The sequence below is a fragment of the Cydia fagiglandana genome, chromosome 1, assembly GCF_963556715.1.
Source record: "Cydia fagiglandana chromosome 1, ilCydFagi1.1, whole genome shotgun sequence".
NCBI classification, from domain to species: Eukaryota; Metazoa; Arthropoda; class Insecta; order Lepidoptera; family Tortricidae; genus Cydia; species Cydia fagiglandana.
This window is the reverse complement of record NC_085932.1, coordinates 22,004,039-22,026,423: the sequence shown is the minus strand read 5'-3', so window position 1 is coordinate 22,026,423 and position 22,385 is coordinate 22,004,039. Positions and strand designations below refer to the sequence as shown.

The 22,385-nt window shown below is 37.3% G+C and overlaps 1 protein-coding gene, 1 long non-coding RNA gene and 1 other non-coding gene across 3 annotated transcripts in view; all 3 read right to left on the bottom strand.

The window, feature by feature from the left end:
- The window catches only part of LOC134667791 (uncharacterized), a 537,524-nt gene that overhangs the window by 437,312 nt on the left and 77,827 nt on the right, over window positions 1-22,385 (bottom strand). The window lies entirely within an intron of this gene.
- Window positions 103-174, bottom strand: Trnaa-ugc (transfer RNA alanine (anticodon UGC)). The gene has a single exon. It is a non-coding gene; the product is annotated as a tRNA-Ala (tRNA).
- On the bottom strand, window positions 1,062-2,134 carry LOC134666422 (3-oxoacyl-[acyl-carrier-protein] reductase FabG-like). The gene has a single exon (XM_063523572.1). The coding sequence runs from the start codon at window positions 2,028-2,030 to the stop codon at window positions 1,269-1,271; it is 762 nt and encodes a 253-aa protein (XP_063379642.1). The 5' UTR covers window positions 2,031-2,134; the 3' UTR covers window positions 1,062-1,268.

The following is a 22,385-nucleotide window of genomic DNA, read 5'->3' as shown; positions in this document are numbered from 1 at the left end:
AGGGTTAACAAGAAGATTCAATCCAGCTATCAATTGGTAAGTAACGGTCACTCACAGGTTATGAAATGAATGTCAAGATTTTCAGTGTGCGTTTGCAAAAATTGGAGATGCCGGGGATCGAACCCGGGGCCTTTCACATGCAAAGCGAACGCTCTACCACTGAGCTACATCCCCTGTCTGTAAGGTGGCACGAAATACCGTATCACCTATAACACTCTCGTGCGGCGTGACTAATGCAATACGGTTTTTACGGTAAATATAGTACGTTCATAGTTATGTAATAATTGAAAAGATTTTTGCTTTGCGGCATTTCTATTTTTATTAATAAATAGAAGTGTTGTTCGCTAGGGACGATAAGCATGATAAAGACATTGAAAGGAGAGTGAATGCTGGGAATCGTGTGAATGGAGCACTTAACGCTTTTATGAGCAGCCAGGTGTCGCAAAAAGCACGGTTGGCTGTTCATAGAGGGGAGTTGGTGCCTACACTTATGTATGGTAGCGAAAGTTGAGTATGGCAGAAGAGGCATCAGAGCCAAGTGAATGCAGTGGAAATGAGAGCGTTGAGCACTTCGTGTGTGGTGTGAGATTGCAAGATAGAATTAGGAACAATGTGATAAGGGAAAAGTGTGGACTGAATGTAGATGTAGGGACAAAAATTGAGAAAGGTATGTTGAGATGGTTTGGACATGTGGAAAGAATGAGTGAAAGAAGGCTGACAAAGAGTGTATGAGGGAGAAGTGGAAGTGGGAGTTGGAAGGGGTAGACCTCGGCGGACTTTCTCTGATCAGATTGGGGAAATCTTGAAGAAAGGCCAGGTCAAGAGCACCCTAAACCGGCGAGCGTGTATGAGGAATGTTATGAATGTGAACGAAGCGAAAGAGGTATGTCAGGATCGTAGCAAGTGGAAATCCGTGGTCTCTGCCTACCCCTCCGGGAAATAGGCGTGATTATATGTATGTATGTATGTATGTAGAAGTGTATTTTTCTGCCGAAAATACGCCAACCAGTTTGAGACAAAGAATATAATCACTACTCTATCCTGTTAAATATAAATAAAAAGTAGGTATAACGTTTATTCATAAAGGAATGGCACTAATAATAAATACATTACGTATACTTAGATATATAATAAGTCATTAAATGAAACGAACTTTTCAAATAGTTACCTATTACTTGAGGTTCCGAATCGTAAATTAGGTACCTAATGTAATAAAGTAAGTAGGTAAGTATTTTGAGATTGCATACTAGGTATTTATTAGATTTCTTTTACTTTAATAAGCTACCGCCATCTATTACGAAACAAGATCCAGTAATGCTTTTAGCTTTGTTGCTGGCTAAAAACGCAATGACGCCAGCGACCTCATCCGCTTGCAGCGGCTTTTTCAGCGGCATGTTGTTGACAATATTCTGCACGACCAGCTCCAATTGGTCTTCCGATAATCCCGTATCATTCAGGATATTCGTTTTCACAAATCCAGGGTTCACCGAGTTAACGCGAACACCATCTGCCGCCAACTCCAGCGCTACACATTTTGTAAACTGGTCTAATGCGGCCTTCGAAACGTTGTACGCTATGGTTAAAGCGTTAGGCTTCGTACTAGATATACTCGACACGTTGACGACACAGCCTTTGCTTTCAATGAGATGAGGCGTAGCTCGCATTGTTAAATGATAAACGGCCCGCATATTCGTAGACATGACCGTGTCATAGTTATCCATATTGGAATTCTTAATTCCACCCGGCTTTAAAACGCCGGCATTGTTGACCAACACGTCCAGCTTCCCGAAATGTCCGACGGTTTCGTCGATGATCCTCTCTACGTCTGCGTCCTCAGTTAAGTCCGCGGTTATTGTGAGAGGTTTTACTCCTTTTACTTTCTCACAATATGCAGCGATCCTTCGCAAGTTATTTTCTTTACGGCCAACTAATACCAGCTTTGCTGAAAGGTTGGCAAAGTAAATGGCGGTAGCCGCTCCAATTCCTGAACTGCCACCGGTTATTAACACAACTTTGTCGGTGAAATCCATGTTGGGATTTGGGTTATTTTGTTATTGCACACAAGGTCGAACAGCTGACTGTCAGACACGGGCGCGCCGGCGCGTCGAGTCGTCGACTACTGAACTGGAAATAATGTTGCCCGGCATGTAATATAAATTTAGCTAAGAATTACTCTTGGTTCGGATACATCTCTTTCCCTAAGATTCTAAATCATATTTTATTGCTTTGCAAATGTAATTGCAGTTTTGTCTAAATTTAGTAGGAACGCCATAATAGAGTCAATAATGGTCTGAAGAAGTCGACTGGCGGCCTTCTCGGCAACTTTCACAAGGTACCTCTAACACTAAGTAGTAAGTATTGTATATAGTATTTTTGATGGTCAGACTAGACAAAGAAAGTAAGTATGCCGTTTATGTTTCGTTTAATTAGATGATAATTAAATAGTATTTACTTATTGTGAAATTTATCTGAGGTCTGAACAAAAAATGTTAGCTTAGAAAATAATATACATATGTATATGAGTAGGTATAGCTTTATTATTAGGCAACTAACGCCTCATAGATATACATACTTAAAACTGGTATGGGTACCTACATATTACACAAAATAAGAAAGTACCTTCCAATAAAATATTTTATTTAAAATAGGCACAAAAGTCAGAATTTATACTTCCACTGGCAACATTGTTAAACCTCACGTGACATGACGCCAATAGTGAATCATCTCATCGGCTTCGCCGCGACCTAGTGGCGAAAAATGGAAACTAAATATCGCAAACAGTTTGAAAAAGTGTTGATGATGGAAATGTCGCGTAGACCTAATTTTTTTTTAATATATGTACTTATATTATTAAAAATATCAAGTCATAATCTTCTTTCAGGCATTCTATCTCACGCTAGCTACGTCAGGACTTCAGGACCCAGTGGTACGTAGGACGAAGCTATTATATTGAACAACCAAACCCCAGTCATAGTCAATAGTCGTGACGAATATGACAACCATTTTCTATATATCGCAAATTTAGTTAACCGTAGTCTTACGAGTACGAGACTATTATTTATTGTATAGGAAAGGAGTCGTGGCTACGAGTAACACGATTTACCGAAACCAGCCGATTTATCGGTCCGACGTGACCGCACTGTCACGGAAAATGTATTAAACTATCAATTTATATGTAAGTATGTAGCCTTTATTGATTCTACTTGAAATGTTCGTGATAAACGAACCTAAAGCGGTCTCAACTCTCAAGCTAGAGTCTAATTTGATTGTTTTAATGAAAGTTCAGGACATTCCAATATGACTAGTCACTAGTTCTCATTTCCTCAAAGGTTAACTGGAAGAGATCCCATTCAGGGATAAGTTCGCCTTTGTTGTATTTAATTGACTCTGTAACTGTGTTTCTCGTGTTTATATTTCTATGTACAATAAAGTAAAAACATACATACATACATACTAGTTCACTAATAATCTAATCACTACACCTCCGTCGGTGGCAATCAAGCATATGTTTCGCCTGATGATTTTCGATCACCCGTAGTCTATGGACGCCAGTTGCAGCAACTCTCCCGTCTCTCCCTAGAGAACTCACCGTTAGGAGTTACATGCGCGTTGCGACCCTTTAAAAACCCGTAGGCAACTTCCTTTTTGGAAGAACCCCATAACCCCTCTTTAACAGCACGGTACAGTCGCCATCAGATATATCAGAGCGGCCAAGGTGTTCACAAAATCTGAACACGCACTCTAACGCCCTGACAATAGAGGCGTATTCAGATATATCTGTAAATACGTGTTTACAGTAGGTAACAATGTGCTTAAATGAGTAGACAACCGTCTCCTCAAGGCGAATCGTTAGTGTATCCGTATGTGTTGATCCAAATGATGTGTAAATAAAAACCTTGATGACAAAGGTGCTGCTTTTAAGATCAAGATAGTCTTTCAGTGCACCTTTAGTGTCGGATTAACACACAATAAGTACTTATAACAACAATTATTATATAGTGTTGACTTGCAATGACCACACGCCTTTTTGGGAGTGTTGATGAATTAGGATATATTACCTTTCAATAACTAAGAATATAGGCAATAACTAGACACCGTTAATCCGTTAACACATAACTAAAATTCCTTTTTTGGTATTGCTACTTGCGAAAGTGATCTAGTTTTAAGAATTGTTTGTTCGGAAAACCCGTCTGGTTACGGTCACTCTCAGTATTATATTCTTTGGTGTATAGTTTCGTATTTGCCCGTCCGTCACAACACCCCATCATGTGTAATTGTGTACCTCATGACGCTGGGTCTTTCAATAATATTAGGTATTGAAAAAAAAAGAAGGTTAACTTGCTTTCTAGAAAAGTATCTCAGAATCCTAGAGTAACAAAACAAAATTTCGCAATCCAGGTACAGATGTCCGCACAGCAGGTCATTTAGTACAACAACAACAACACAACCCAGGGAATCATGCTGGTTCACAATCTTGAGCTTGTTACATATTGCATGACTTCAGTAAAAACTGATTGAGATCCTGCGTTGAGATACTGACCATCTTTGACCACCACAGACGGTAAAACTAGGCACTTGGACCTTATTTGTGATACTATTATTGAATAGGATATTGTTAGAATACTTGTAGGTTTTGTTTTTCGATGTAGTGATACGCGCGAAGCTTTAAAAATTATAGTTAAGTTAGGTCAGTTGCTGACGTTGCTAATAACACAAATAACTATAAATGAATATAAATTAATAAATATAAATTGCCTTATTACTTAATGTCAGTTTATTATTTATTTACTATGCTCGGGTAACGCCTTGACAACAACGCCAAGTAGAGATCTAATACATACGTAATGCGAAAGAAAATGGTAATAAATAGGAAGCACTTCATCTAAATCATTCCTTATCCATTTCTGGGCCAAGCCATACGTCTTAGGGTCAGATTTACATATAAAACATGCCGATATATCAATTCGGCCACGAATGCAATTTGTGAGTGGCCATAAATAACAATTTCCCGTTTGACACATGGCGACCCGAGCTAAAGCGGGCAGCGCCGCGGTCCGCGCTTTCCCGCCGTTATTTGACAGATGCGTTTGGAACTCGAAAACCGGAAGAGTTTTTCAAGCGGCGCGGCCGCTTAAATCAAGTGTGAAATTCAATTGGAGAACCATACATTTTGTCAGTTTGAAAAATGTTACCGTTTTATTTTTCAGTTCCTGCGGCGGCGGCTTTCCTGTTTCAATACATCACTTGGCAACTCGAAATCTAACCTTGGTTCTTTTATATGGTTCACTGCTGGGATAACGAAACCTGCAGAAGACACAAGAAAGTTGTCTTAGAAACCATTATATATAAAGTAGGTACCTATGTATTCTGTGGCATTTTAAATACTTAATATGTACTGGACATTCATAGAAACATAATCAATTTTAGATAAACTACTTATCTACTTTAAGTTACAACTTGAGGGATTCGAGCCTTTCTGACTAGGCTTTTAAGTTAGTCTTAAGATATATTTCTATAGTTATTTTGTTTTAAATTACTTACATGTAGGGTGACGGCACCAGTAATGGACACGGCACCAATTATGGACATTTTTTACGTTGATCGAATTTATTAAGCAACTGTCCCAACATTTTTCAACTGGCAACACTAAAGCATAACCAATAAATGTTTGAGCTGTCATTTTGACACATGTCACCAAAATCAGCCGTTTTGTTCTAAGATGGCTGCGAAGTGAAATCTCGTTGCGGGCGGTAGTCATAAAAATCCGTTATTGTTGTTGAAATCGTTAAGGAGGTGAGTACACATTTGTGCATGTTGTTATCTTGTGTTATGTTGTAATGAGATTTGATGTTATTTTTACTGAATAATACTATATTGCAAGTAAATTGAGCTAAGTTGAATATGTCCAATCACAGCAATAAGTTTTTTGTGGGGTTTGTTCATTACTGGATTCGATATTTTATGAAATTCAGTAATGGACAAGTGTCCAAGCTTAAGCTTTTTATTAGTTTTTTAGTTAATTGTGTTAAATTATTTAATTTATTGCACTAAACATTTGAGTTGGGTTGATTTTGTGATTGCTCTTTATTTTCCAATAATGGACGATGTCCATAACTGGGTATTTTTAGTTGTCCATAATTGGGCTCTTTGTTTTGTCTATGGATGGATAAATGTGGTCGGACTGCAAAAACTGCCAGGCTAAGGCGGGGTCGACCAAGCCATACGTCAACAGGTTTATTTTGCTATTATAATCCGTTTTTTATTCATCCTATTTTTCGATGAGGCAAATAATAGCTGTCACGTGGTACCACAAATTTGGTCGGACTGCAAAATCTGCCAGGCTACGGTGAGGCCGACCAAGCCATACGTCAACAGGTTTATTTTAGCTATTATAATCTGTTTGTTTCATTCTATTTTTCGATGAGGTAAATTGTAGGGATTGTAGCTGTCACGTGGTACCACAAATTTGGTCGGACTGCAAAAACTGCTAGGCTAAGGTGAGGCCGACCAAGCCATACGTCAACAGATTTATTTTAGCTCTTATAATCCGTTTTTTCATCCTATTTTTCGACAAGGTAAATTGTAGCTGTCACGTGGTACCACAAATTTGGTTGGACTGCAAAAACTCGTAGCCTGGCAGCAAAAACTGCCAATTCTATTTCTTGATGAGGTAAATTGTAGCTCTCACATGGTACCACAAATTTGATCGACCCAATCGCCAATCGGCCGGCCAATACAGGTTTTGGCCGACCATTTTTTTTTACTGTCCTCAAAGGCAGCTATCGTACCATACAAGTTTCATACAATTTTTCGATAGGTCTTTTTCATGTTTTTTTTTTATAAATTTGGTCGGACTGCAAAAGCTGCCAGGTTAAGGTGAGGCCGACCAAGACATACGTCAACAATTCTATTTTTCGATGAGGTAAATTGTAGCTGTCATGTGGTCCAATAAATCTGGTCGGACTGCAAAAACTGCCAGGCTAAGGTGAGGCCGACCACTTTTTTTTTTACTGTCCCCAAAGTCAGGTATCCTACCATACAAGTTTCATTCTATTTTTCGATGAGGTATTTTTTTGATGTTTTTTTGTCCAACGTTTTTGCCATTTGTACAAAATCTGCCAGGTTAAGCCTAGGCCGACCAAGTGCGTTGGAAGGTACTAAATGTCAGTTACCTCTACAGGGTAGGTATATTCTATTTTTTGATCAGGTTTGTTTCATGCAGCCGGCAACCGGACTAAAACTCTTATAGTATAACTTAGAAATCTAAATGAAAGTTCAAATAGCGTTAATAAAAGTTGATTTGTGACATCATTTATTTCATTTATGTGTTCAATACAAAAGTGTCCATTAATGGATGTTCATAATTGGGTCCATGTCCATGACTGGGTGTCCATTACTGAATTTTTGATGTCCATCAATGGTGATTTCGTAAATTTCAATTGATATATTTTTTATTATTTATGTATTAAACATACAGAATTTTTGGTTTTGTTTAAATGTTCCTCATGTATTTAAGTGCCGAAAAAAAAATCACCATGTTTGTATCGTCAAAAAACATCCCATTTTTAAACGAAATTCTAATTTAGTGCGCTTAACATGTCCATGATTGGTGCCGTCACTCTAATCTTTTGTTGAGGTGGCGAAATAAAACAGCGTGAGAACTATGGTACCACGATCCATCTCAGTAAAGGATTGTACCCTATGATTGTACCTATTATATACATTACATGATTCAAGATAAAACCCGTGCGACGGCCATATTTTCCGTCGCCAGTTACGAGCGCCGCGCCATATCTTTTGTTTCCTTCTAATTCAGGATTTACGCCCTAAACCAAGACTGAAGACCAATATCCATATTGTTTATTTAAATCCGGACAACTACTATTCTCGCCATTCCGGCGGTAGATTTTTGGTGGGGCGCCATTTTTCTGCCGCGGTGTTGGCATTAAACATTCACCATAATGTTGCCAGGCGAAGCATGGCGCTATTACGCGAATGTATGGCAAGCGGGGCCTGATCTATCGGCCATATTGCGATTGGTAAGTAAATGGATGGCTGGTTAATAACCATTGCTTTGGATTAGAATAAAAATGTATGGGGTAAATAGTTACTTACCTAATGGTTGATTTGAGAAAAAAAACTACTTATTCACAGTACAAACATTCAAATACTACATAGTTAATTTCCTTTCGTGCCATACTGCCGTATTCGAACTTCAAGATATTCACAAGAGACGACACGTATTAGATCCATTCTAGATACGTTATAGTTTAGATATCAACTAGTTCTCTTTTGCAGCGCAATTCGGGCAACCAATGTTACTTTTACGTTAGATAGAGTAAGATATCTATTAGATGTGAATTGGATCTCTAAGTCATACTCATATCCTGTGGAAATCGTTCAAGAGTATCTCCAGAATCGCGCAAATATCAAATTTGACAGGTTAGATCTTAAACATATCGTTATCGTATCTTGGTGATGTCTAAAAGATATCTAATAGATATCTATTTCAAAATCCGAATTGGGCCCATATACCCATGTTATAGGTTATAAATTATAACCTTTAGTTCGTTTTTTTATAAAAAAGGTAATCAATCTTGATGTGTGATGTGTCTATTAATTGAAAAACACGTTTTAAAAATAAGTCACGACAAATATATAACAATTATGAATCTAATACGCTCATCTATAATCTTCTGCTTTCACAAATAATAGTTACTGATTTTTAAAATGCGGTTTTCAATTAAAAGACATGTCAAGATTGCTCATCTTCTTTCTAATGCCAAAAAAAACTAACTATTATATTAGCCTAGGCCCTAATTTTCTTTTTTTTACAATCATTTTGTAAAGGAAACCTAAACTTACATTTGTTTCTTTATAGTACCTACCCTTAACATAAAAGTAATCGCATATAAAACAACCATTCAGAAGTCCTCCGTTAACAGTACCTACCCCAATTTGTAATCAAAAAGTAACCACAGAGAACGTAAACAGCACAGATAAAACAAACTCAAGTTCATTTACAGGCAGATTGACAATGGCCGTAAAGGCAAGAAGCGCGGGAAATGGCCAGCCGGGAATTGGCAATAAAAACTTTTTCACAATCGACAAAAGTAGGGGAAGGCTTTTATCGATATGTCATGAAAATGGTTTTGGTTTCTTAATAAAATTTAATTCCTTAATATGATTTGGAAGACTAGAATAAGTGTAGAGTTAAGTATTGTTTGTACGATTTTTCAAAATCACGCTGACTCTAGGCACAGTATACCCAACAAGGTATTTCCTAAAATAGTTTAGGCGTTTACAAAATAAGTACATTTTGTACCTTAATTTATTAACTTTTTGTTTAAGTGATTGGCAAACATTTATTAATTATGTATATAATGAAACCATTTTCAGCAACATTTTGACAGATAAATATTTTTTACAGTGCGTGGGGTACTATCTCAAACATCGATGACTAGCGACTAACTAAGAGCATTGATCGACATCGACAAAAATGCAAACATCGTTTTCGTGTCGCGTCCCTAGCGCCCGGCAATAATTCTCGCCCTCTCATTTGCATTTCTTTATTGGATCCGGTGAAATTGAGAAAAATTCGCGCGCTTTTAATTACTACACGACATTTACATTAATTCGGAACGAATTTGTTTATGTCGCGTTTAATTTCATTTAGGTATATGTACATATAGCAATATATTATAATAGCGCGCATGAAATTATGCTTCTAACTTCAAAAGTATTGAACTATTTTCTAATTATTAGACATAGTCCACTTTTTTTTGTAATGTTAATACGGTCTAATAAATTGTAAAAATTATGATTATGACTATGTTTAATACAATGTTGCTATTAAAAACTAACGTTATCTAGTTTGCGTTGGGAACAGCGACATCTTTGGGGTAATTTGAACAACAAACTAAACATTGGCTGGAAACTACTATAAATTACTGTATACTTATGTCGGAAACTGTAGAGTTACTTATAACTATTTCTATTTTGTGAAGCTCAGAGTGTGGCAGATATTTTTAGTATGTTGTTCTTTACTATACGCCGATATTGATGGTGACTGTAGTTGAGATACCTCTACTTTGACTGTTCCTACTGTAGTTATTTTTATCCATAATCAAAAACCGTAGACGTGATCTCTTCTATTCAATCAATATCGCTGCTTTTGCATACTTATAAACCCATAAATAATACAGTAAACCGTCAAATGAGGTCTTAAATCATGATATTGTCAGGGGCGCCGCGCCGGCATCCGGGCGCGCCCATAAAAATACTTGCACGCCTTCAACGGGGGCAACCCTATAAAACGGACTTATTAGAAATTGTTCGAGTTTAAAACGCAAGTATTTTAAATTGAATCGTTTAATTATCAACATTGCCGTGTATTTCTGATAATTATTAATAATAATCACCAATCACCTGGATCAATAAAAGGATTCAACAAAAGTAGCATTTCAGGTATTGAAAATTACAAGTTTACAGAACAAGCGCGTATTCAAACCTTAGGGTGTTATTCCACCTGTCCAATGTCATTGCGTCTGCGTCTCACTCTCTCATTAAGCAAAATGTGGGACGCAATACACATTGGACAATCAAATTGGACAGATGGAACACCACCCTAAACCTTTGAAATTCACCGTCACGTGACCACCAGTACGGTTACCATCAGTTTTTCACTGACATAAACGCCGTCGAGAACGTAATTTACTTTCTATACATCTCGCTCGCACTCGCATATTAGTGCAAACGGGATGTATAGAAAGTAAATTACGTTCTCGACGGCGTTTATGTCAGTGACAAACTGATGGTAACCGTACTGCATGATTGCCGTGCACTTGACGACACACTATATCACCAGAGCTGAGCCGATATAGCTCTAGCCTTCATTTAGGGCCTAAATGAATGCCTAAATTTTAGGCAGTTATTACGAATCTCTGATTCACCTACAGGTACTAGGCGAGATCAATCGAGACGGAAAATGTTAGTGAGTAGATAAATAAAACGGACGTGTCCACGGCACGTCACGTCGCCAGATCGATGTGGGAGCGTGCCGCGCGATCTTTACGTATAGCGACGGACTTGGCCATTGTGCGTTCCGGTAGCAAATTAGAAATATATACCTATATAGTACTACCGTACAGAAAGGAAACTTCCTACAAAACCGAAGTTTGACAGCGGTTCAGGGTCGAATCATACTATGCCTTTCTAATATATAGCACTATCCCTTTCGGCTATTTAGGGTTGTCAAAATTCAAGTGATTATCTTATCTGTGGTCGTTCACGCAAAGGGAAGTCAAGTGGTGCCAACCCTAATAATTGCTCGGAGCAATGCTGAGCCGAGCGGAGCCGAGATTGACCGAAGTCAGGAGTTTCGCACCCCTGCCAGTAGTGACATTGCCTACGAAGGTCCCTAGGAGGTATTTATTGTGTGTTTGGCACATAATTTTCCTGAGTTATGGATGTTCCGTATGTAAATACATATACCTATATAACTGTATTATATCTTCGCCTTTATAGTACCCAAAACACAAGCTGTCAGGCGTATTCTGATTTTAATAACAGGTTGTGAATGAGATCTGTATTAGTTATCTATCAGTAATCGAATTTAAACTGTCGTAAGTGACTAAAATTACGTGAGTTAAACCGTTTTATTAGCTTCAATTAATCTGCCAGTGTCAAAAGGTAAAAAAAATGATTCACCCAAATAAGATCTGCAGACAATTTTTATTGTATGCAAAATAACTCATTAGATTACGTACTCTGGATAAAACTGCAAACTTGAACTTCCTAATGCGCAACTTTTATTATTATTACTAATCATGGCGGGATGCCGGTCACGTCGGCGGGTCGCATCGCGCTGGAGGGCTAAACTTCCTAATATCAGCTGATTATAAAAAGCAAGATATATGTACACATATATGTTGTTTTCTACGTATTTAAGTATGTATTTGTATATTATATATATCGTTGTCTGAGTACCCACAACACAAGCCTTCTTGAGCTTACTGTGGGACTTAGTCAATCTGTGTAAGAATGTCCTATAGTATTTATTTATTTATTTATTTACATATAGCGTCGTATGAGTACTTATGGCGGTTAATACTGCCCTGATTTTGTTATCTAAGCTCTGTCGTGGGTGCATCCTAAACTAAACGTTCCTTTAGGGTCCGCTTGGCCCGCTTGCCAAGTAACAAGAATTGAGAATGTTTGTAAAATAGTGGTCTGACCTTTTAATTTATTACATATGAGATATGAGAACCTAGACCGTTGTTGGGTTTATTCTGATTTCCTCGCAATATAGGCACGTAAAGAAACCCTTATATCTAGTGACATTTTCCTGGAATTTCCAAGGGCATTTTCCAACGTTTCGGAAACTTTCTGCAAGAGGTTTTCATAGAGGTTTTACCTTGCTTTCATTTTAATTATATCCGGTCTAACAACTAAGTCTACTAAGTCAAACAACTTTGTCAGTAGAACAAGGCGCGAAATACGACGATTAAGGACGATTACCCTTCAAGCCTACATTTTTTAATTTGTCTCTTTTTTCCACTGACGTAAATGGTTTGACAGACTATATTCCTAATTTCTATTAAATATTTTTTATTTAACATTTAAGTAACTGCTCTTGTTATATTTTATTTTGAGATTATTTCAGCAGGCACTTCGACCCTCACGGGATGTAGGTAGCTATGGCGTACGTCCCTGAAGCGGATGCATGTCACGTACTACCGCCACGTGTCGGAGCTATAGCTATATGGACGCGTGTTGTCGTAACAATTAATAACCTGTAGATACTATTACTTAACTTTTAACTGACCATGTGTGTATAGTCAGCCAAGAAAGTGGTTTACCACTTTTCGACTCTATTATCTGATTGATAGAGTCGAAAAGTGGTAAACCACTTTCTTGGCTGACTGTACAGCGAGCTAACGCATTATGAATGGAGTTCATTCATGAACTAGCCATGCAATTTGGCCTCGTCTTAACCACAAGCACCTTGATAACCTAACTATGAATCCTAGTATTCACTATCACTTAAAAGTCACCTTTAACTTGCACGGAACTTTTCCCATATGCTGGGCTTCTAATGCGATTCTTACTATGCGCCCCGCGTACGCAGGTAGGGGGAGGGGGTTTATTTTTTATTTCATTACCACCCCTACTTAAGTAGGTGATAGTGCCCCCTGATGGGCCCGTCTCGGGTTATTGGGAGTTTTGGGGTGAACTTTCAGAAAATTTCGAGGAATTGTACGAGTTAAATTAGTGTTCTTTAAAAAATACAGTTACGTTTTACGATTCAAATTAATTTATGATTTTATAAATCTGCTAAGTTTGTAAGAAAAACATATATTTTTTTGGTAAATGCTGCTAAAAGGATTCCAATTTGTGGGTAGCAGCTGAATAACCGACGCTGCTTGACATGACCTGATAAGAATTGTGAACACAAAAATTAATAAAAAGTAGACCCCAAAAAACCGTAGCCAAGAAGTCGAAACAGATTGTTTTGCGACAGGCGGGGGGACAGTGGGCAGTTTTTGTGGAGATTAAAAAGTATCGTAAGTGCAATACGATTGCTGTAACGTGTGGACACAAACTTCGGGCCATGAGACAGGCGAATCGGGTTTCGTTCTAGGACGTAAATATAGATATGCATGTACCTATAAAATATATATTGAAAAGATGCGAGACATATTGAAAGTTAGACCAAGAAAAGTCTACTGCGATTTTGTTAAAATTTCATAGAAGTTTGACGTTTAAAATAACACTTGCTCTGTGGGCTATTAAAATAACACTTGCTCTGTGGGCTATTAAAATAACACTTGCTCTGTGGGCTATTAAAATAACACTTGCTCTGTGGGCTATTAAAATAACACTTGCTCTGTGGGCTATTAAAATAACACTTGCTCTGTGGGCTATTAAAATAACACTTGCTCTGTGGGCTATTAAAATAACACTTGCTCTGTGGGCTATTAAAATAACACTTGCTCTGTGGGCTATTAAAATAACACTTGCTCTGTGGGCTATTAAAATAACACTTGCTCTGTGGGCTATTAAAATAACACTTGCTCTGTGGGCTATTAAAATAACACTTGCTCTGTGGGCTATTAAAATAACACTTGCTCTGTGGGCTATTAAAATAACACTTGCTCTGTGGGCTATTAAAATAACACTTGCTCTGTGGGCTATTAAAATAACACTTGCTCTGTGGGCTATTAAAATAACACTTGCTCTGTGGGCTATTAAAATAACACTTGCTCTGTGGGCTATTAAAATAACACTTGCTCTGTGGGCTATTAAAATAACACTTGCTCTGTGGGCTATTAAAATAACACTTGCTCTGTGGGCTATTAAAATAACACTTGCTCTGTGGGCTATTAAAATAACACTTGCTCTGTGGGCTATTAAAATAACACTTGCTCTGTGGGCTATTAAAATCGCTGTAGACTTTTCTTGGTCTGGCACGAGTTATTCTATTCGGCAAGCCATGGCATGGTTTTCGGCAACGACCTAATTTACCTAAAAAATCTGTACCTGAGAAGAATTATCATCGTTGAAACTGTCATTCTGGTATTTTATAAGTGGAGGAATTTCGTGAAAATATTTGGCTAGAGCAGCTAGAGTACCTGTAAAAATAACAGTTTGTATCAATAAATATTTTACAGTCATTGATTATTAGTTCTCAAAATATACCTAGTACTTAAGTTTGACACTATGAATATTTGTATTTCGGAAAATTTTAAGTACATATTAGGTATTATTTTTGAAGCGCCCCTAAAAGTAGAGAAGTACCTATTATAGACTGATAAGAAATTGTAGAAATAAAAATATAGAATAGAATAGAAAAATATTTATTCAGGCAACACATCATTCCATTACAAAATGCATAACAAAAAAACACATAAAATGTGAAACAAGAAGTATACAAAACACAAAGAGACATATTAAAGATAAAGATGTAGATAATATCCCGTTTTCTTAGATGGATTTGAAAGGGACAACACTACGATGTTGCCACTTTTTAATTTCTACATTTCTTGTCGGTTTGTACTTCAACTTTGATCTCTCGCAGTCGGGCACAACACAAATGACCCTAACCTTCTTTTAGCCGCATCCCGCTCTCCGTGTGGCCCACTAATGGCCGCGCCGGGGCCTGTAATGGAGCAGACATTCCTCGGGCCTCGTAAATCATAACTAATCCGTCTTGGACTCCGGTTGGGGCGACTCCACACTTATTGCAGACTAGGTGTCTAGGACGGATTGCATACATGAAACTGAATATTTCAGTTAGGTAATACTGTCACTAACAGCAGGTTCTTATTCCTTGAGAATTGAGACGTCGTCGCGGCTATCTACGATATAAATTGTTTATACGACAACGGTTTCACTCACCACTCACTTGAATTTTTAGTCGCTATTGGCGACATGTTTCGGGCCCGTCGGGGGTCCTTCCTCAGGCTCGAGCACTTGAGCCTGTCTGATTTTTTTAATTATATAATGTTCCAAGACAAATTGAAAAGGAATAAGGAGAATGTGGTGTAATGTAATGAAATAAAAAGAAGATATATTTATAGAAATCAGTATGTACTAATACTGTAAAGTCGGTAATATAGCACATCAATAACCACAGTATCTGTGATAGTAAGTCTGAAAAAATTTTTACTGGCATTTTCTTCAATGCCAACTATGATATAGGTACTGGTCTTTAAAAATCCGGCGGAATTTATACGTAGGTAGCAACTTATTCTATTTTTTGTTATTCCTTAAACCCTCCAAATCCTTCAACTGAAGTCTATAAATAAATCCGTCGCAATAAGAAATCGATCGCCAATTGGCATCTTCGTCAGGGCTTAATAAGTTTCTGCTTACTCCTGGATCATCACACAGTTTTTATCCTGTCTTCAATGCGTTGTTATCAAAAGTCTACAGCTATCACCCGAAAATCTATCTTATCCTTACTGTTATAAGACAGAATTCACGTTAACACTGTGATATGAAACACTAACTTTGGTTTAAATTGAATTTGGAATCTATGGCAATAGGATTAAGGTTGTTTTTGATATGTGACAGGCAACTTCAAAGGGCCCAGGACAAGTGGAGCGACGGCTTCTTACGTGTAGTTCCGACTCACTTATTTTGTCCATACTAAGACAATGTATGCGATGAATTCGCAGTTCGGTGTAAAAACAATCTTGCGAGGGGACAGGGCTGCCAGCGAACGCTATATCAAACTTACCAAGCTGGAGGTTTATCTGGAATAAATTCCATATGAATAAAAAATAATAAGGCTCTTCAAGAACAATTCTTGATAAACAATAGTTTCAGCAACAGTAACTATTGAACCATGGGCAAAGACAATAACTAAATTCTCTTTGACCATGGGTCTGAAAAATGTGAAAAAAATCGTAAAAGTAGAATTTATAAAGACATTCAAGGAAAACTATAGCGAACATTATCGGTTTAAAACATAAAAACCCGTTTAAGAGTTTTTGCATAAAGTGGGACGACTTTATTTCTTTTAATTTACTTGAACTTTATGACTTTATTCTTAGTAAAACTGCTAGGAAGTTACTCCGTTTTGCTTGTTATGTACCTACAGGATACCCATTAATAGGTAACAATGGAACTCTACACTGAGTGTGACGTATTCGGCTGCTCTACTTTTGTAAAGAGGTTTACATAGGTTTTATATGTTTTCTTTTAGAACCTTGTCATTGTAAATAATTGAATAAGTCTTGTAACAGTCTGAAAAACATCCTCATCAAACCAACACCTATTAATTGTTAATTTATCTGTAAATATATTTGTGCTTCGTTAACAAATCCTTTCTGTGTATAGCGTGAACATTACAATTTGCCCGACATGCTCTTGCCCGGTTTTTATGTTCTTAGAACAATATCCCACTGCCATTGCCAACCCTACGTCGAATAATTTCCACGACAGCTCTGCCGTAGTGTGTGTTGTACTTTACAGCATTTATACTATTGTCTTGTCTTCTTGACGCTTCATAAATCACGTTTGTCTACCATTCCATCCATCTCACCGCGAGCCTATGGCAGCTCTATTGCCAGCGGTATAAGGATCAATTCAACGCCCCGACGATCGTCGGAAAAGATACATTTTGATGGATGCTGTGAAAAATGTATGAATAAAATCTAATTAAAAATGTGTTAATTGCCAAATGTGATATGCGCCAGATTTATACAGGTATGCTTTTATTGATTTCGGTAGTATGTGCGTATTTTTGAGATCGTTATTTTGTTATTGTTAAGAAAAAAAAAACCTACATCTTAAAGATTTATAATTATCTATATTTATCGATTTTGTACAGGCCAAAAAAGTAGGACTAAGTAATTAGTGGTTCTAATTTTCTCAAGCTAAAATATACACAGGGTTGATTTTTAAATGCGCCACAGTCAATCTGTATAAAATGCTCTGAAATATAAAAATAATGTACCTAATAAGAATATTGAAAAAAAAACAAATAACTCGAACTCGTTACTCTCACATATGGGCAGGTACTTATAACTCTGACAGAGATATTCCGGGTTCAATCCTGCACGGGCCCTCGTAAATAACTCAACGCCAAACGGCAAAGCAGTGTAAGTGAGAAAATGATAAATATTTTAATTGAAATAGCTTTTTGCCCGTTTTCACGGTTAGCGCCCTCTAAGGGCATTGCCGGAAGCAAAAAGGCGAAATGAAATTATCTTTGCCATATGGAATAGCGAGGAGATTGTCTCATTTTTAGACAAAAAAGTACTTAAGGTTGATATTTGGGTTCTGGAAATACGCATTTGGAATAAGTACCTACCTACTTTTGACACACCCAATTAAAATTCTTTCTGGCATAATGTCTCTATACAATACGCATATAAAACCTTCTATACGGACTCAATTAAACAGAATAAAAATATCTGCCATACTCGTAGCTTGCCAAAAATACAATGTATTTCTTTAATTTAATAAGTATTTGACCTAGAATGAGTGTATTATCGATTAATTTTTAAATTCATATTTGTAAAAATAACAAATAATTCGTTACTTACGGGTTAGGTATTTATACAGGGTGAAATTTAAATCACTGGCCATATTCATTCCCGGCACTAGGTTACACTTAAGGAATCTATTTAGCGAAAAAAAAGAGTACATTTTTTTTATATTTCATTATTCAATTTTTAAATATTTTCCATGACTCGTGGTCACCCTATTACCACAAATGTAAACAAACCTAATAGTAGGTTTTAACAACAACATCAGCAAAACCCTTATCTGACCTTCACTAAACCTTATAATCGTTGCAATAGGGTCCACCCAGTTAGTGTTGGCGATGGTAGGCAAGTTTATCAATTTCGAGGGTAGTCTAAACTAAACCATTCCGCGCTAGCGGTAAACATAACGGTAAGCCTAAATGATTAGTCACTCGCCAACCTTAAAATAATAATCGCGCGCGTACTAAGGTTAAAAAAAATGTTTTCGAACCGGGAATATTACTAAGTGGTACGGTGTTATTTATTAAGTGGTAAGTGTTTACGTGGTGCACAAAGATTATACGAAATGGAATCCGTTCCACGCCTTCGCAGACAAGGATTGAATCCAAGAGTACCATCTCGTGGGACTTTCGTTAGTTGCGTCGATTTTTAATCAAATGTACGTAAGTTGATTCAATTTTTTAAATACGCCTGAATGCAAAGATTCCTGACCTAGTTTTTACTCATTGTTTTTAAGCCACGGACGTTTTGTTAATAATCATTAGTCAGAAATAACATTTTAGATTAAACATGGGTTGCCTTTGCATTTTGACGGTTCTAAGCCCGTTAAAGTATGAAAGGAAAAATTAGCAACTTATGTAGGTAATCTCGCTGCAATAGGGTTCATAATTGGTGACGCGATTGCAAACAGCGGGCGGGGCGGGGTGTCAATGACCTTAACTGATAAGAGAGAAGCGGGTGTAGTGGGTAGTTGTCGGTTCACCATAACGTACGAGGTTTTTAGGACAACTTGATGATGAGTTATTTCGAAAAAAATGTACTGAGCGGTATTAAAAGAAAAAACACGTGTTTAATATTTTTTCGAGTTCTTTCGGTTGTTTCAATTTGGCCAGTGAATTAAATTTCACCCTGTATAAATTTAAATTTTTAAAATCAAGAGATAGATCAAGATACTTGGGTAAGTTCAAGTTTCACCCAAGCAGGGTTGGGCAAAATACTGGCTTCCACGTATTTCAAATACAAATTACAAAATACATTTTTAAAAGTATTTGAAATACCAAATACAAACTACTTTGGTGACTGGTATTTGAAATACAAAATACAAATTACAGTGTTTAAAATAATGTATTTCAAATACAAAATACAAAATACTTTTAATTCTTTTTGTCTAATCGTTTAGTTTGTTTAACGAATATCCTTTCCTAAAAACGTATAGGGTCATTGCGCTTGTTTTCGTCCAGCTCTAGTTTTCATCCACTTGACGAAATTTGAATATAAACCTACATTGCTGCAAATAGTAAATTAAAAATGAAATATATTATTTGCCTATCTGTCAAGTGGTCGAAAACTAGAGCATGGACGGAAACTACTGTAATGACTCTATCCCCTGGCTGTTGACGAAAAGTTCCGCGCAGAATAACTCGCGCATGGTACATATTTGCCCTCGTACAAGTTGTACATTATATTTAAAAAAAAAACGTTCCATTTTAGGATCATAGAATTTAATAAAATGTATTTTGTAGAAATGTATTTTGAAGCTTGAAGTTTGAAATACAAAATACAAAATACATGTGAGTGCAGTATTTGAAATACCAAATACAAAATACTTTTCCAGGTAGTATTTGAAATACAAATACAAAATACTACAATGTATTTCAAATACGTATTTCAAATACATGTAATTGAAATACTGCCCAACCCTGCACCCAAGACAGTAATTTTTCCACATTTAAGTTAAAAAAAAACTTATACTCGTATTTACCTAATAGGGTCACTCGCTACAATGTTGAGACGCTGAAATAAATCTCTATAGTTACCTGGTTATTTTCGTGCACAAGCATGATCAACTTAGTTATACCAGGTGCCTCAAGAAAAAACCCAAGAAGCAAAACAATGAAACAACTTAAACGTTCCTTACTCATGCAGGTATATACATACATATGTATATAACTGCAAAATAACCAAACCTAATTAGCGAATGACAATCATAAAACGTCGTTATCGGTATTCTTAGGTGATTATAATAAATCCAGCGGTCGTTGAGGTTTTTGTAGATCATTGAGACTTATAAGGCGGTGGCAGCACGCACTGTAAAGTCAGCACCAAATCTACACGCACTTACACCAACACATACAGTCGCCATCAGATATATCGGAGCGGCCAAGGTGTTCACAATATCTGAACACGCACTCTAACGCCCTGACAATAGAGGCGTGTTCAGATCTTTGTGAGCACCTTGGCCGCTCCGATATATCTGATGGCGACTGTACAATATGCGGTGAAAAGGGTAGGTTGGTGGTTATTAGGAAACATATATGTCGGAGCGTGACTCCAGAAGGACGTATTGCAGCGTTATAGTTCATAGTTAAAGACGCCTGTATAAAGTCGATTAGCAATGTTTGGCTACGTATTACTGGGTTGTAACGAAATTCATAATGTTGCGTAGAGAGTAACGCCATCTATTGGCGTGTTGTTGAACTAAGATGACAGGTAGAAGGCTTTGGAACGTCAAGAGGGTTCTCTTGGGTGAAGGTGGGCACGAGTTGGTAGTTTTGTCGTTATGTTGGTGGACCGGTCGAGCAGGTGTGCCTGCTTGACTTAAAAGGCGGGAGCGGTGAGGCTCCGTAATCAGACTTGATTTGACCGCGCTAGAGATCGGACGTTAGCCAACCTCGTGCCTAACTCGCCACGTTCCTGAAGGCTTATACCTGAAGGATTATTCTGAAAGCTTATAGAATCCAACGTTCTTTAACCATTTAGCTAAGTGTTTCATTCCAAGTGTTATTTTGATTTCTTACGTGTGATTAGAAGCTTACCTTTGTAAAGAAAAGAAGTGTTGTTTTGAAAAGATGTGTCCCGCTGAGTTTGTTGCCGGTCCCATAAAGGGCTAAATCTTCTCAGGTCAGAGGTGTACGGTTGGAGCCGGCCTAGTTTGATGTGAATAAAAACTTGAACGATTTTATGTGATCCTTTTATTTGAGTGCAATCCAAATACATCCCAGTAGCGACTAGACATTTTAGTAGGCACTAGTGTGGTTAACAAGTCCGAAAGTTTATTTCATGCACTGGTAGCATACTGAGTTGGCTGTGAAGTAATACATTGAGATACTACGCCCACCCGCCATCCTGTGTAAACACCCGTGCTGCCCTGCTGGCCTCCGTCATCAGAAGTGGGATGCCGAGTCTCATGTATTGCTTACACAGCCACGTGGGAGTGCGGTGTATTTACGGTGTGTTTTTGGTGACCTACATCGAGACACGTGGTAATGGTAAGCTCACGTGTCTAACCTAAATTGAAAGGTGAGTGTAGTTCTTTATGTTTTTTGATGTGAATTATTGTGAAATTGTGAATTATGATTGAGACAGTCGAACAGAGCAGTCGTGACGTGACGTTATCTCTGGTATCGCCACGTTTCTTTGTAATTGTTTTTTATAATCCATGTAAATCAAAGTGATCTTGAGTTATTTTGTTGTGAAATCCATATTCTTAATTAAAACCAACTATCGACTATCACGACGTGATATTATTTCATCGCTCACTTGTGAATCTACCCTCAAAAATGGATTTTTAATGAAAATAGAAATGAACTGGTAGAAAATGTTCCTATTAAGAATTATGACATCCTTTGTATCGTTTTGTAATTAATAAGCTGCGACAAGTAATTGCCCGTAATGCCGTGATAGATAACAAATCGTGCTTACTTTGAAAACATGGGCTACGCATGTGAAAATTAATGTTACAGTGTGCTGCAACCTGAGCAGAGACAACTTACAGATGCCATCACGCCTGTAACACAGAAGCAGCTGTGCAGAATCTTCTGTGATGGAGATTTGGAAATAAAAGGACAGGTTTCGTTCTGATTGTTTATTAGTGATTTTTATTTTGAGTGTAATGGCGAAGCATAACAGTCGAACGTAACTAATTAGCTGTCACTTTTCGTATTGGCCCTTTTACCTTTTTACTCATTTTAGGAACACGTGTTTGTTCATGGAGTAAAATAAAACACACTCATTGAAGTTTAAATCTTATTCTGAGTTTTTTAAAGTCCTGTATCCATTGGTAACATGCCTTTTGTGTGCGCTACTAGGGCATTTCACAAACCTTGGAGTTTAAGCTGCATACATGATAGAACTGATACAGTGCAAATGATGATTTCAGTAACAGCC